General features: G+C 30.6%; 2 protein-coding genes across 2 annotated transcripts; one reads left to right on the top strand and one right to left on the bottom strand.

Annotated features, from left to right (window-relative positions):
- Positions 1 to 11466: 11466 nt before the first annotated feature.
- LOC103849780 lies at positions 11467 to 13904 on the top strand. The gene is made up of 5 exons (XM_009126512.2): positions 11467 to 11740; positions 11793 to 12181; positions 12275 to 12391; positions 13577 to 13759; positions 13836 to 13904. Exons 1-5 carry the CDS (start codon positions 11467 to 11469, stop codon positions 13902 to 13904), a joined length of 1032 nt encoding a protein of 343 aa, XP_009124760.2.
- A 78-nt stretch (positions 13905 to 13982) lies between these two features.
- LOC103849707 (transcription factor MYB86) lies at positions 13983 to 16020 on the bottom strand. The gene is made up of 2 exons (XM_009126420.2): positions 15858 to 16020; positions 13983 to 15407 (listed from the first exon to the last, which is right to left on the bottom strand). Exons 1-2 carry the CDS (start codon positions 16018 to 16020, stop codon positions 14686 to 14688), a joined length of 885 nt encoding a protein of 294 aa, XP_009124668.1. The 3' UTR covers positions 13983 to 14685.
- Positions 16021 to 17013: the final 993 nt, after the last annotated feature.

Here is a 17013-nt window from a genome sequence, read left to right as displayed (position 1 = left end):
TTTGGAGCCTTTGTCGTCTCCGTTTATCAAAAATAATAATTTTATAGTGGTTATTCCATCGATTTAGGGAGTATTATGAAGTTTTACTAAATTAATTGATAAAACAATTGAACGATGCTCATTTACCATGAAAAAGAGTTTAGCATACATTAATACAAATGTAGAATATGGTAGAAATTTTAAAACAACACTAAAGATTATAGGCTTCAGTATATAAAGTATTTACCAAAAACTCAATATTTTTGTAGGGGTTAGCCCATAGATTTTGAGAAAATTTCAAAAAATATGACAATATTGTTTTAATGCCTAGTGGCATCCTGCACTAACATTAGATGATGTTCAAAGAGGTTTTGAGCCTTTGTCGTCTCCGTTTATCAAGAAAATAATAATTTTATAGTGGTTATTCCATCGATTTAGGGGGTATTATGAAGTTTTACTAAATTAATTGATCAAAACAATTGAACGATGCTCATTTACCATGAAAAAGATTTAGCATACATTAATACAAATGTAGAATATGGTAGAAATTTTAAAACAACACTAAAGATTATAGGCTTCAGTATATAAAGTATTTACCAAAAACTCAATATTTTGTAGGGGTTAGCCCATAGATTTTGAGAAAATTTCAAAAATATGACAATATTGTTTTAATGCCTAGTTGCATCCTGCACTAACATATGATGATGTTCAAAGAGGTTTGGAGCCTTTGTCGTCTCCGTTTATCAAGAAAATAATAATTTTATAGTGGTTATTCCATCGATTTAGGAGTATTATGAAGTTTTACTAAATTAATTGATAAAAAACATTGAACGATGCTCATTTACCATGAAAAAGTTTAGCATACATTAATACAAATGTAGAATATGGTAGAATTTTAAAACAACACTAAAGATTATAGGCTTCAGTATATAAAGTATTTACCAAAACTCAATATATTTGTAGGGGTTAGCCCATAGATTTTGAGAAAATTTCAAAAAATATGACAATATTGTTTTAATGCCTAGTTGCATCCTGCACTAACATATGATGATGTTCAAAGAGGTTTGGAGCCTTTGTCGTCTCCGTTTATCAAGAAAATCATAATTTATAGTGGTTATTCCATCGATTTAGGGAGTATTATGAAGTTTTACTAAATTAATTGATAAAAACAATTGAACGATGCTCATTTACCATGAAAAAGAGTTTAGCATACATTAATACAAATGTAGAATATGGTAGAAATTTTAAAACAACACTAAAGATTATAGGCTTCAGTATATAAAGTATTTACCAAAACTCAATATTTTTGTAGGGGTTAGCCCATAGATTTTGAGAAAATTTCAAAAAATATGACAATATTGTTTTAATGCCTAGTTGCATCCTGCACTAACATATGATGATGTTCAAAGAGGTTTGGAGCCTTTGTCGTCTCCGTTTATCAAGAAAATAATAATTTTATAGTGGTTATTCCATCGATTTAGGGAGTATTATGAAGTTTTACTAAATTAATTGATAAAAACAATTGAACGATGCTCATTTACCATGAAAAAGAGTTTAGCATACATTAATACAAATGTAGAATATGGTAGAAATTTTAAAACAACACTAAAGATTATAGGCTTCAGTATATAAAGTATTTACCAAAAACTCAATATTTTTGTAGGGGTTAGCCCATAGATTTTGAGAAAATTTCAAAAAATATGACAATATTGTTTTAATGCCTAGTTGCATCCTGCACTAACATATGATGATGTTCAAAGAGGTTTGGAGCCTTGTCGTCTTTATCAAGAAAATAATAATTTTATAGTGGTTATTCCATCGATTTAGGAGTATTATGAAGTTTTACTAAATTAATTGATAAAAACAATTGAACGATGCTCATTTACCATGAAAAAGAGTTTAGCATACATTAATACAAATGTAGAATATGGTAGAAATTTTAAAACAACACTAAAGATTATAGGCTTCAGTATATAAAGTATTTACCAAAAACTCAATATTTTTGTAGGGGTTAGCCCATAGATTTTGAGAAAATTTCAAAAAATATGACAATATTGTTTTAATGCCTAGTTGCATCCTGCACTAACATATGATGATGTTCAAAGAGGTTTGGAGCCTTTGTCGTCTCCGTTTATCAAGAAAATAATAATTTTATAGTGGTTATTCCATCGATTTAGGGAGTATTATGAAGTTTTACTAAATTAATTGATAAAAACAATTGAACGATGCTCATTTACCATGAAAAAGAGTTTAGCATACATTAATACAAATGTAGAATATGGTAGAAATTTTAAAACAACACTAAAGATTATAGGCTTCAGTATATAAAGTATTTACCAAAAACTCAATATTTTTGTAGGGGTTAGCCCATAGATTTTGAGAAAATTTCAAAAAATATGACAATATTGTTTTAATGCCTAGTTGCATCCTGCACTAACATATGATGATGTTCAAAGAGGTTTGGAGCCTTTGTCGTCTCCGTTTATCAAGAAAATAATAATTTTATAGTGGTTATTCCATCGATTTAGGGAGTATTATGAAGTTTTACTAAATTAATTGATAAAAACAATTGAACGATGCTCATTTACCATGAAAAGAGTTTAGCATACATTAATACAAATGTAGAATATGGTAGAAATTTTAAAACAACACTAAAGATTATAGGCTTCAGTATATAAAGTATTTACCAAAAACTCAATATATTTGTAGGGGTTAGCCCATAGATTTTGAGAAAATTTCAAAAATATGACAATATTGTTTTAATGCCTAGTTGCATCCTTCACTAACATATGATGATGTTCAAAGAGGTTTGGAGCCTTTGTCGTCTCCGTTTATCAAGAAAATAATAATTTTATAGTGGTTATTCCATCGATTTAGGGAGTATTATGAAGTTTTACTAAATTAATTGAAAAAACAATTGAACGATGCTCATTTACCATGAAAAAGAGTTTAGCATACATTAATACAAATGTAGAATATGGTAGAAATTTTAAAACAACACTAAAGATTATAGGCTTCAGACTGAAGCCTTCAGTATATAAAGTATTTACCAAAAACTCAATATATTTGTAGGGGTTAGCCCATAGATTTTGAGAAAATTTCAAAAAATATGACAATATTGTTTTAATGCCTATCCTGCACTAACATATGATGATGTTCAAAGAGGTTTGGAGCCTTTGTCGTCTCCGTTTATCAAGAAAATAATAATTTTATAGTGGTTATTCCATCGATTTAGGGAGTATTATGAAGTTTTACTAAATTAATTGATAAAAACAATTGAACGATGCTCATTTACCATGAAAAAAGAGTTTAGCATACATTAATACAAATGTAGAATATGGTAGAAATTTTAAAACAACACTAAAGATTATAGGCTTCAGTATATAAAGTATTTACCAAAAACTCAATATATTTGTAGAGCCCACAGATTTTGATAAAATTTCAAAAAATATGACAATATTGTTTTAATGCCTAGTTGCATCCTGCACTAACATATGATGATGTTCAAAGAGGTTTGGAGCCTTTGTCGTCTCTGTTTATCAAGAAAATAATAATTTTATAGTGGTTATTCCATCGATTTAGGGAGTATTATGAAGTTTTACTAAATTAATTGATAAAAACAATTGAACGATGCTCATTTACCATGAAAAAGAGTTTAGCATACATTAATACAAATGTAGAATATGGTAGAAATTTTAAAACAACACTAAAGATTATAGGCTTCAGTATATAAAGTATTTACCAAAAACTCAATATTTTTGTAGGGGTTAGCCCATAGATTTTGAGAAAATTTCAAAAAATATGACAATATTGTTTTAATGCCTAGTTGCATCCTGCACTAACATATGATGATGTTCAAAGAGGTTTGGAGCCTTTGTCGTCTCCGTTTATCAAGAAAATAATAATTTTATAGTGGTTATTCCATCGATTTAGGGAGTATTATGAAGTTTTACTAAATTAATTGATAAAAACAATTGAACGATGCTCATTTACCATGAAAAAGAGTTTAGCATACATTAATACAAATGTAGAATATGGTAGAAATTTTAAAACAACACTAAAGATTATAGGCTTCAGTATACAAAGTATTTACCAAAAACTCAATATTTTTGTAGGGGTTAGCCCATAGATTTTGAGAAAATTTCAAAAAATATGACAATTTTCTTTTAATGCCTAGTTGCATCCTGCACTAACATATGATGATGTTCAAAGAGGTTTGAAGCCTTTGTCGTCTCCGTTTATCAAGAAAATAATAACTTTATAGTGGTTATTCCATCGATTTAGGGAGTATTATGAAGTTTTATTAAATTAATTGATAAAAAACCATTGAACGATGCTCATTTACCATGAAAAAGAGTTTAGCATACATTAATACAAATGTAGAATATGGTAGAAATTTTAAAACAACACTAAAGATTATAGGCTTCAGTATATAAAGTATTTACCAAAAACTCAATATTTTTGTAGGGGTTAGCCCATAGATTTTGAGAAAATTTCAAAAAATATGACAATATTGTTTTAATGCCTAGTTACATCCTTCACTAACATATGATGATGTTCAAAGAGGTTTGGAGTCTTTGTCGTCTCCGTTTATCAAGAAAATAATAATTTTATAGTGGTTATTCCATCGATTTAGGGAGTATTATGAAGTTTTACTAAATTAATTGATAAAAACAATTGAACGATGAATTGATAAAAACAATTGAACGATGCTCATTTAACATTAAAAAGAGTTTAGCATACATTAATACAAATGTAGAATATGGTAGAAATTTTAAAACAACACTAAAGAATATGAGCTTCATTATATAACGAATTTACCAAAAACTCAATATTTTTGTAGGGGTTAGCCCATAGATTTTGGGAAATTTCAAAAAATATGATAATATTTTTTAATGCCTAGTTGCATCCTGCACTAACATATGATGATGTTCAAAGAGGTTTGGAGCCTTTGTCGTCTCCGTTTATCAAGAAAATAATAATTTTATAGTGGTTATTCCATCGATTTAGGGAGTATTATGAAGTTTTACTAAATTAATTGATAAAAACAATTGAACGATGCTCATTTACCATGAAAAAGAGTTTAGCATACATTAATACAAATGTAGAATATGGTAGAAATTTTAAAACAACACTAAAGATTATAGGCTTCAGTATATAAAGTATTTACCAAAAACTCAATATATTTGTAGGGGTTAGCCCATAGATTTTGAGAAAATTTCAAAAAATATGACAATATGAGTTGCATCCTTCACTAACATATGATGATGTTCAAAGAGGTTTGGAGCCTTTGTCGTCTCCGTTTATCAAGAAAATAATAATTTTATAGTGGTTATTCCATCGATTTAGGGAGTATTATGAAGTTTTACTAAATTAATTGATAAAAACAATTGAACGATGCTCATTTACCATGAAAAAGACTTTAGCATACATTTGTGCAATATGGTAGAAATTTAAAACAACACTAAAGATTATAGGCTTCAGTATATAAAGTATTTACCAAAAACTCAATATTTTTGTAGGGGTTAGCCCATAGATTTTGATAAAGTTTCAAAAAATATGACAATATTGTTTTAGTGCCTAGTTGCATCCTGCACTAACATATAATGATGTTCAAAGAGGTTTGGAATCTTTGTCGTCTCCGTTTATCAAGAAAATAATAATTATAAGTGGTTATTCCATCGATTTAGGGAATATTATGAAGTTTTATTAAATTAATTGATAAAAACAATTGAACGATGCTCATTTACCATGAAAAAGAGTTTAGCATACATTAATACAAATGTACAATATGGTAGAAATTTTAAAAGAACACTAAAGATTATAGGCTTCAGTATATAAAGTATTTACCAAAAACTCAATATTTTTGTAGGGGTTAGCCCATAGATTTTGAGAAAATTTCAAAAAATATGACAATATTGTTTTAATGCCTAGTTTCATCCTGCACTAACATATGATGATGTTCAAAGAGGTTTGGAGCCTTTGTCGTCTCCGTTTATCAAGAAAATAATAATTTTATAGTGGTTATTCCATCGATTTAGGGAGTATTATGAAGTTTTACTAAATTAATTGATAAAAACAATTGAACGATGCTCATTTACCATGAAAAAGAGTTTAGCATACATTAATACAAATGTAGAATATGGTAGAAATTTTAAAACAACACTAAAGATTATAGGCTTCAGTATATAAAGTATTTACCAAAAACTCAATATTTTTGTAGGGGTTAGCCCATAGATTTTGAGAAAATTTCAAAAAATATGACAATATTGTTTTAATGCCTAGTTGCATCCTGCACTAACATATGATGATGTTCAAAGAGGTTTGGAGCCTTTGTCGTCCCCGTTTATCAAGAAAATAATAATTTTATAGTGGTTATTCCATCGATTTAGGGAGTATTATGAAGTTTTACTAAATTAATTGATAAAAACAATTGAACGATGCTCATTTACCATGAAAAAGAGATTAGAATACATTAATACAAATGTAAAATATGGTAGAAATTTTAAAACAATACTAAAGATTATAGGCTTCAGTATATAATGTATTTACCAAAAACTCAATATATTTGTAAGGGGCCCATAGATTTTGAGAAAATTTCAAAAAATATGACATAATTGTTTTAATGCCTAGTTGTATCCTGCACTAACATATGATGATGTTCAAAGAGGTTTGGAGCCTTTGTCGTCTCTGTTTATCAAGAAAATAATAATTTTATAGTGGTTATTCCATCGATTTAGGGAGTATTATGAAGTTTTACTAAATTAATTGATAAAAACAATTGAACGATGCTCATTTACCATGAAAAAGAGTTTAGCATACATTAATACAAATGTACAATATGGTAGAAATTTTAAAACAACACTAAAGATTATAGGCTTCAGTATATAAAGTATTTACCAAAAACTCAATATATTTGTAGGGGTTAGCCCATAGATTTTGAGAAAATTTCAAAAATATGACAATATTGTTTTAATGCCTAGTTGCATCCTTCACTAACATATGATGATGTTCAAAGAGGTTTGGAGCCTTTGTCGTCTCCGTTTATCAAGAAAATAATAATTTTATAGTGGTTATTCCATCGATTTAAGGAGTATTATGAAGTTTTACTAAATTAATTGATAAAAAAAATTGAACGATGCTCATTTACCATGAAAAAAGATTTTAGCAAACATTAATACAAATGTAGAATATGGTAGAAATTTTAAAACAACACTAAAGATTATAGGCTTCAGTATATAAAGTATTTACCAAAAACTCAATATATTTGTAGGGGTTAGCCCATAGATTTTGATAAAATTTTAAAAAATATGAAAAATTGTTTTAATGCCTAGTTGCATCCTGCACTAAAATATGATGATGTTCAAAGAGGTTTGGAGCCTTTGTCGTCTCCGTTTATCAAGAAAATAATAATTTTATAGTGGTTATTCCATCGATTTAGGGAGTATTATGAAGTTTTACTAAATTAATTGATAAAAACAATTGAACGATGCTCATTTACCATGAAAAGAGTTTAGCATACATTAATACAAATGTAGAATATGGTAGAAATTTCAAAACAACACTAAAGATTATAGGCTTCAGTATATAAAGTATTTACCAAAAACTCAATATTTTGTAGGGGTTAGCCCATAGATTTTGAGAAAATTTCAAAAAATATGACAATATTGTTTTAATGCCTAGTTGCATCCTGCACTAACATATGATGATGTTCAAAGAGGTTTGAAGCCTTTGTCGTCTCCGTTTATCAAGAAAATAATAATTTTATAGTGGTTATTCCATCGATTTAGGGAGTATTATGAAGTTTTACTAAATTAATTGATAAAAAGAATTGAACGATGCTCATTTACAATGAAAAAAGAGTTTAGCATACATTAATACAAATGTACAATATGGTAGAAATTTTAAAACAACACTAAAGATTATTGGCTTCAGTATATAAAGTATTTACCAAAAACTCAATATATTTGTAGGGGTTAGCCCATAGATTTTGAGAAAATTTCAAAAATATGACAATATTGTTTTAATGCCTACCTTCACTAACATATGATGATGTTCAAAGAGGTTTGGAGCCTTTGTCGTCTCCGTTTATCAAGAAAATAATAATTTTATAGTGGTTTTTCCATCGATTTAGGGAGTATTATGAAGTTTTACTAAATTAATTGATAAAAACAATTGAACGATGCTCATTTACCATGAAAAAGATTTTAGCATACATTAATACAAATGTAGAATATGGTAGAAATTTTAAAACAACACTAAAGATTATAGGCTTCAGTATATAAAGTATTTACCAAAAACTCAATATTTTTGTAGTTAGCCCATAGATTTTGAGAAAATTTCAAAAAATATGAAAATATTGTTTTAATGCCTAGTTGCATCCTGCACTAACATATGATGATGTTCAAAGAGGTTTGGAGCCTTTGTCGTCTCCGTTTATCAAGAAAATAATAATTTTATAGTGGTTATTCCATCGATTTAGGGAGTATTATGAAGTTTTACTAAATTAATTGATAAAAACAATTGAACGATGCTCATTTACCATGAAAAAGAGTTTAGCATACATTAATACAAATGTAGAATATGGTAGAAATTTTAAAACAACACTAAAGATTATAGGCTTCAGTATATAAAGTATTTACCAAAAACTCAATATTTTTGTAGGGGAGCCCATAGATTTTGAGAAAATTTCAAAAAATATGACAATATTGTTTTAATGCCTAGTTGCATCCTGCACTAACATATGATGATGTTCAAAGAGGTTTGGAGCCTTTGTCGTCTCCGTTTATCAAGAAAATAATAATTTTATAGTGGTTATTCCATCGATTTAGGGAGTATTATGAAGTTTTACTAAATTAATTGATAAAAAAAAATTGAACGATGCTCATTTACCATGAAAAAGAGTTTAGCATACATTAATACAAATGTAGAATATGGTAGAAATTTTAAAACAACACTAAAGATTATAGGCTTCAGTATATAAAGTATTTACCAAAAACTCAATATTTTTGTAGGGGTAGCCCATAGATTTTGAGAAAATTTCAAAAAATATGACAATATTGTTTTAATGCCTAGTTGCATCCTGCACTAACATATGATGATGTTCAAAGAGGTTTGGAGCCTTTGTCGTCTCCGTTTATCAAGAAAATAATAATTTTATAGTGGTTATTCCATCGATTTAGGGAGTATTATGAAGTTTTACTAAATTAATTGATAAAAACAATTGAACGATGCTCATTTACCATGAAAAAGAGTTTAGCATACATTAATACAAATGTAGAATATGGTAGAAATTTTAAAACAACACTAAAGATTATAGGCTTCAGTATATAAAGTATTTACCAAAAACTCAATATTTTTGTAGGGGTTAGCCCATAGATTTTGAGAAAATTTCAAAAAATATGACAATATTGTTTAATGCCTAGTTGCATCCTGCACTAACATATGATGATGTTCAAAGAGGTTTGGAGCCTTTGTCGTCTCCGTTTATCAAGAAAATAATAATTTTATAGTGGTTATTCCATCGATTTAAGGAGTATTATGAAGTTTTACTAAATTAATTGATAAAAAAAATTGAACGATGCTCATTTACCATGAAAAAGAGTTTAGCATACATTAATACAAATGTATAATATTGTATAAATTTTAAAACAACACTAAAGCTTATAGGCTTCAGTATATAAAGTATTTACCAAAAACTCAATATATTTGTATGGGGTTATAGCCCATAGATTTTGAGAAAATTTCAAAAAATATGAAAATATTGTTTTAATGCCTAGTTGCATCCTGCACTAACATATGATGATGTTCAAAGAGGTTTGGAGCCATTGTCGTCTCCGTTTATCAAGAAAATAATAATTTTATAGTGGTTACTCCATCGATTTAGGAAATATTATGAAGTTTTACTAAATTAATTGATAAAAACAATTAAACGATGCTCATTTACCATGAAAAGGAGTTTAACATACATTAATACAAATGTACAATATGGTAGAAATTTTAAAACAACACTAAAGATTATAGGCTTCAGTATATAAAGTATTTACCAAAAACTCAATATATTTGTAGGGGTTAGCCCATAGATTTTGAGAAAATTTCAAAAAATATGACAATATTGTTTTAATGCCTAGTTGCATCATGCACTAACATATGATGATGTTCAAATAGGTTTGGAGCCATTGTCGTCTCCGTTTATCAAGAAAATCATAATTTTATAGTGGTTATTCCATCGATTTAGGGAGTATTATGAAGTTTTACTAAATTAATTGATAAAAACAATTAAACGATGCTCATTTACCATGAAAAAGAGTTTATCATACATTAATACAAATGTAGAATATGGTAGAAATTTTAAAACAACACTAAAGTTTATAGGCTTTAGTATATAAAATATTTACCAAAAACTCAATATTTTTGTAGGGGTTAGCCCATAGATTTTGAGAAAATTTCAAAAAATATGAAAATATTGTTTTAATGCCTAGTTTCATCCTGCACTAACATATGATGATGTTCAAAGAGGTTTGGAGCCTTTGTCGTCTCCGTTTATCAAGAAAATAATAATTTTATAGTGGTTATTCCATCGATTTAGGGAGTATTATGAAGTTTTACTAAATTAATTGATAAAAACAATTGAACGATGCTCATTTACCATGAAAAAGAGTTAAGCATACATTAATACAAATGTACAATATGGTAGATATTTTAAAACAACACTAAAGATTATAGGCTTCAGTATATAAAGTATTTACCAAAAACTCAATATATTTGTAGGGGTTAGCCCATAGATTTTGAGAAAATTTCAAAAAATATGACAATATTGTTTTAATGCCTAGTTGCATCCTTCACTAACATATGATGATGTTCAAAGAGGTTTGGAGCCTTTGTCGTCTCCGTTTATCAAGAAAATAATAATTTTATAGTGGTAATTCCATCGATTTAATGAGTATTATGAAGTTTTACTAAATTAATTGATAAAAACAATTGAACGATGCTCATTTACCATGAAAAAGAGTTTAGCATACATTAATACAAATGTACAATATGGTAGAAATTTTAAAACAACACTAAAGATTATAGGCTTCAGTATATAAAGTATTTACCAAATACTCAATATTTTTGTAGGGGTCAGCCCATAGATTTTGAAAAAAATTTCAAAAAATATGACAATATTTTTTTAATGCCTAGTTGCATTCTGCACTAACATATGATGATGTTCAAAGAGGTTTGGAGCCTTTGTCGTCTCTGTTTATCAAGAAAATAATAATTTTATAGTGGTTATTCCATCGATTTAGGGAATATTAAACAAGAAATTCAGATTAGGCGACAAAGGCGATTTAGGGATTCAGAGCCAGATTTCTTAGCTGGACAAGTAAAGCTCTAGCTTTTGCTGGGAGGTTGCAATTAATAAATTCGGTCATTGCAAGCATCACTAATTTTTGGTGCTCTGCTTTTAGTCTTCCACAGGGCTGCATTGATGAGATTGAGAGTATGTGCTCGGCTTTTCTGTGGAGCGGCTCGCCAAATATCTCTACTAAGTCAAAGGTTGCATGGGAGGAGGTTTGTAAACCAAAGGATGAAGAAGGACTCGGGATTCGGAGAATAAAGGATGTCTCTGCGGTGTTTGATCTAAAATTGATATGTGAAGCAAATTATACTACACGGGGAGTCCTTTTGGGATGCTCGAGTAGGGGCAGTGGGCTCATGGATTTGGAAGAAGCTCCTTCAGCTGCGACCTTTGGCCAAGGAGTTCTTGTGTATGGATGTTAGAAATGGCAAAACTGTTGGTTTCTGGACTGATATATGGCTTCCTATAGGGCGCTTGATTGAAGTAATTGGTGAGAGGGGAACTCAGAAGCTGGGCATAGTTCGCAACGCAAAGATTGCTGATGTCTTAGTCGATGATCAGTGGAGATTCCGGAACTCAAGGGATAGCGGTATCGTGCAAGTGCTTGCGCAGATAAAGGCAAAGCCGTTGTTATTGACGCCAAATGTGGATGATGGTGTGAAATGGAAGCGAGGAGATGTAGAGTATGGATCAGAATTCTCAGCTTATAGCACTTGGGACATGGTGCGCGCCCAAAATGCAAAGGTTCCTTGGGCAAAGCTGATTTGGTTTAAACAAGGGGTGCCGCGATATGCTTTTATAACCTGGCTAGCTGTTAAAGATCGTCTCTCTACTGGATCTAGAATGCGAACTTGGGGAGTAATACAAGGCTGCACTTTCTGTGGAGAACCAGAGGAATCAAGAGACCATTTGTTTTTTGCTTGCCCATATACATATGGCTTATGGTTGCAGATTATTGGATCTTTACTCCGACCGGCGCCATCGCCTGACTGGAATGAAATTTTGGCTCGCATTCTCCACTCAGCACATGACAGGCTCGTTTCTATTCTCCTGAGGCTAGCATTACAAGTTACTATATATTACATTTGGCGGGAACGTAACGAGAGACAGCACACACAGCGGAGTAGACCAGCAAACCAGTTTGCCAAGGTGATAGAGAAGACTATAAAACAGAGGATTATGTCAACTCGATATTATGAGAAAAGAGGATTAACGAGACTGATGCAGCGATGGTTTGAGGCACATATTGGGTAAGGACAGAAGCAAAGAGCAAAGTTTTTGAGATTCTAGATTCATTTTGTACATAACTATTCTTTTCCATGATGATCAATAAATTTAACATTTCATCAAAAAAAATAAAAAAATAAAAAAGATGACTCTATTTTAATAGATCAGATATTCTATTATCCATCCTCTGTGCCTCTGGTGTCGTCTTCCGTTGCTCCTCAATCATTTCTAAATTTTGTTCCTTCCAATCAAATATTTTTTTTTTTTGGTAAAATGTTAAATTATTATACCAAGTTTTTAATTTTTTACAGACAGCACACAGAAAACTAGTAGCGGATGAAACATAAATAAACTAAACACAAAGGATCTAAGCAACGAAAAAACTAAACGAAGCAACGGAGCAGCAGACTCTGAACGAGACTGAAGCAATCAAATATTTATAACGCGAACCGTATTAATACTTTGCCATTTTGTGAAACTTTCCTCGAACTAAGACAGTTGACTTTCTCAACACCTCTGCAGCTGTGCTAATTTCATGTACAAGTGTAATCCCACAAATTAATTAGAATAATGTGGTTACATAGCGTTGTGGCATGTTCCTCTTATCTTTGCATTCCCGCTTCCCACGAAGTTCCATTAAAATTTAGAATAATTATTTGACTTCCGCACGATCGGTATCATTGGAGAATACGTACAAATGAATATTAAACAAAAAAAAGGCCGACCGTCTATTTCCACACGAAAACTACTGTATAGTGTTATATGTCTCCAAAACTATTGTTTCTATCTATTTATCCCTCAGAAGAAAGTTTAATTCCTATTTCCTTTAGTTCGAAATTTATTCTCCCCAATCATCGAATTAGACGGTCTATGATGTAAACCAAAACCGAAATAAATCAAAATATAGTAAATTACCTAGACCATAACCCGACCCATTAAAACATGAAAACCCTCTTGTAAAACCCCAAATCGCAAAAATCAGTATAAGAACCCTAACTTTAGAACTCGATTTTAATCTTTGTGAAGGTTATGGCTGGAGGTCGGAACAACACGTTTGGAGAATCAAGGGGATCATCGTCTGGTTGTCGATCCTCAAAAGGTGCTGGGAGATTTTTCAGTGTTCCTAAGAAATGTTGGTGTGGTGAGTCCAATTCCGACCAGAATCCATACCGGAGATACTTGCGATGTTCATTTGCAGTAGAGAATAAGGTAATGTAATTGTTTCAGATAATGCTTGAAATTTTTCTTTTTGATTATTAGTGTTGTGATTGTTTTTAATTTGTAGCTTCACAATGATAATCACATCTTCAAGTGGGTGGATGAGGCTTTATTGAACGAGGTTGATACACTTTAATTAAAAATGCAAGACTTGAAGAAGTGATTAAGTAGGTGGATGAGGCTTTATTGAACGAGGTTGATACACTTTTACTCATCTTCTGTGTTTTCTACGGCTCCAGAGTCTGACGCCATTGATCTCTTGTCGATTTCGCTTCCAAATCGAAGGAGATTTCCTTTTTTAGGGCTCACAATTTGGAGATTTTGTGTAAGGTCAGTTCTGGGTTTATGTTTATGACGTTAGTTTTTTTTTCTCTTTTTTTTTTGAGTAGTGAGGCTGGGTCTTTTATCGGGTTTAAATCAGTCTTAATTGGATCTTAGCTGGTTAACTATCAATTTTAAGTGATTTATGGTTTAGATTGAAATAGTAAACCGATATTAAACCATCTAATTCGATGATTGGAGAGAAATATGTTTTAAACTATATATTTAGGGGGAAATAGGAATATAACTTTATTCTCTGGGACAAATAGATAGAGGCAATAGTTTCGAAGACATATAGTACTATACAATAATTATCGTGGGGAAATAGGTGGTCGACCCAACAAAAAACGTATATGTAAAAAATAATTAATTTGTATATAGATCGAATACATTCCTTGTTTTTTTTTCAATCATATAGCAATGAAAAGATATAACTGATAATGTTCAAAAGAAGATATTATTGAGTCTATTAGGTTACACTGTTTCTTGGTAAAATCTCAGCTATCAAAACTAGTGACAACAAGAAGTAAAAGTTATTCATATAAATTATTTACACTTGAGGACCTGATCAAAGTATAGAAAGAGACAGAGTAAAACTAAAAGGTCCAGCCAAGATCATCCATAGGATTGAAATCGATAGACATTGCAGAAGAAAAAATAGAAGCAAAATCATGATCAAAAGTAGTAGTAGAAGGCGTATTAAACAAAATGTCCATGTTGAAGTAATCGTCATCAACTCCTACTACTGCCTTTTCACTTGAAAACATCGGAGCTTCTTCGTGGATTGGTGCCACTCCATCAACATCTGACCAGCTAGGAATCATATTCTCATAATCTAAAAGACTTGACATGGTATTGTTGATAGGGATTATGGTCTGAGAGGGTAATGGAGTTCGGATAGGAGATTTAACTTTGTTTGGTTTAGTTGAAGTGTGAGGATTAAGGTTTGTGATTGAGAAAGCAGTGGTTGATAGATCAAAAGTAGGGTTTGTCATGATGGACTTCATCTTGCTTGGCTTGGGAATATTATTATTAGAAGAAGTAGCAGATCTTTTGTGTGAAGGCATGAGATTATGAGTGGAAGGGTCTAAGCCTTGAGAAAGAAGCTTCTTCTTGATGCATGAGTTCCAAAAGTTTTTGACTTCATTGTCAGTGCGTCCAGGTAAGTGTTTAGCAATTTGAGCCCATTTGTTACCAAGAATACGATGAACATCGATGATAGTCTGCTCTTCCTCCGCGGTAAACGAACCTCTCTTTAAATCAGGCCTCAAGTAGTTTATCCACCTTAACCGACAACTCTTCCCACACCTCTCCAACCCTATATATACACACATACATAAAATTACTCCCTCCATTTCAATATGTAAAATATATGTTCGAGATGATTTTTGTTGTTTCACAATTATAAAATGTAGACAACTTTAGTTTTGTAAACTGTGTAACCAATTATATCTTTGTTCTTTTTATTTATAATTAAATTAAATCATTTTAAATTATATTTTTTAATAACAATTTTTAAAAGTAAATGTCTAATATGTGTTCATCGTAGCAAAACATTATACATTATAAAACAGAGGAAATATAAATCATACATCAAAAATGGATATCAAAACTCGTATATTAAAAACATGAATCAATCTACTTATTGCCAAATGATTTTGGGTTGGAAACTCATGATGATTCCTCGTACATACGTATATATACTAATTAACGTTTGATTAATGAATGAAAATGTAGTCAAAGAGTTAGAGAGAGAAGATATTATAACCGGCAAGCTTGGGTACGGAACTCCAACTTGGATGACCATGAGTAGTGATATAACGAAGAAGCTTCTCGTCTTCCTCAGGAGACCAAAGCCCTCTATTCACTTTGTGTTTTCCACAGCATCGATGTCCCATTTCATCTCTTTTCATTTCCCACTTCCCTCTCATCTTCCTAATTTATATATACAACATACAAGCTAAGATTCTTGGTGTTAAATGTTAATAAACCAGCAGGATCACTATTTAATTATTTTTCCCTCATCAGTACTATATCCTTTCTACGGTTAACTAATCTAATATGATTAACCAAACTTGTATTGTTTCTCTTCTTCTCTGCGTGTCTTCAAATGGAAGCCTGTTTAGAGATATAGCATTTCACGTCACTTTCCTTGATAAAAAGAGTCATCCATATATCTATATAACTTGTACTTGTGATTAATTATTGGCATACATTGCATGCATAGATACTGTAAATTATAAGTGTTTCTTAAATAATGGTTTAATACTATCTGTTCCTTAACTATATAGGACACGCCCTAATGAGTAAATTATACGGAGTTACATTCGGTCTAGAATTCAAAATGTATTGGTGAGAAGATTACTAGAATAAAACACGAGTTATTAACATCTGATAATTATTACGCTACGTTGTATATAACCATTGGGTTTTAGACCTTTCAGATTGACTAATTGTATGCATCATCACGCACCTTTGTACACTAAAAGTTAATACGCATAGACGTGAAGAATCTAAATTATCGCTTGACATACTTTAAGTTACCCCTTCACTTCATTATAGGCCGGATACACTGATCGTTATCATGTATGAGACTTCTTTGAAAATGCGTTAATTTTCGTAGTCTGAAAATTGGAATGATGAAGAGTATTGCTATCAGTAAATAAGTTTCATTTACTAATATATTAGTTAAAATTGGAGGTAAAGTAGGGAGCACGATTGCAAAAAATTCCAACCTAATCGCAACTACTAGAAAATTGGAGAATTGAGTATATCAATCCCTGGAGCTTCTAAAGAACATTTCCGCTTAAATAAGCCACGCACGGGTCAAGCTAAACATGGGTCTACAACGCAATCGTTAGTTTGAATCCGTCAAGTTAAATGTAATAATAGACTAATGGGTGGGGGAGAAAGCAGTTAATTAA

The sequence above is a fragment of the Brassica rapa genome, chromosome A01 (assembly GCF_000309985.2).
Source record: "Brassica rapa cultivar Chiifu-401-42 chromosome A01, CAAS_Brap_v3.01, whole genome shotgun sequence".
Classification (NCBI taxonomy): Eukaryota; Viridiplantae; Streptophyta; class Magnoliopsida; order Brassicales; family Brassicaceae; genus Brassica; species Brassica rapa.
Note: the sequence above shows the minus strand (reverse complement) of the source record. Positions and strands in the feature narration are given on the sequence as shown.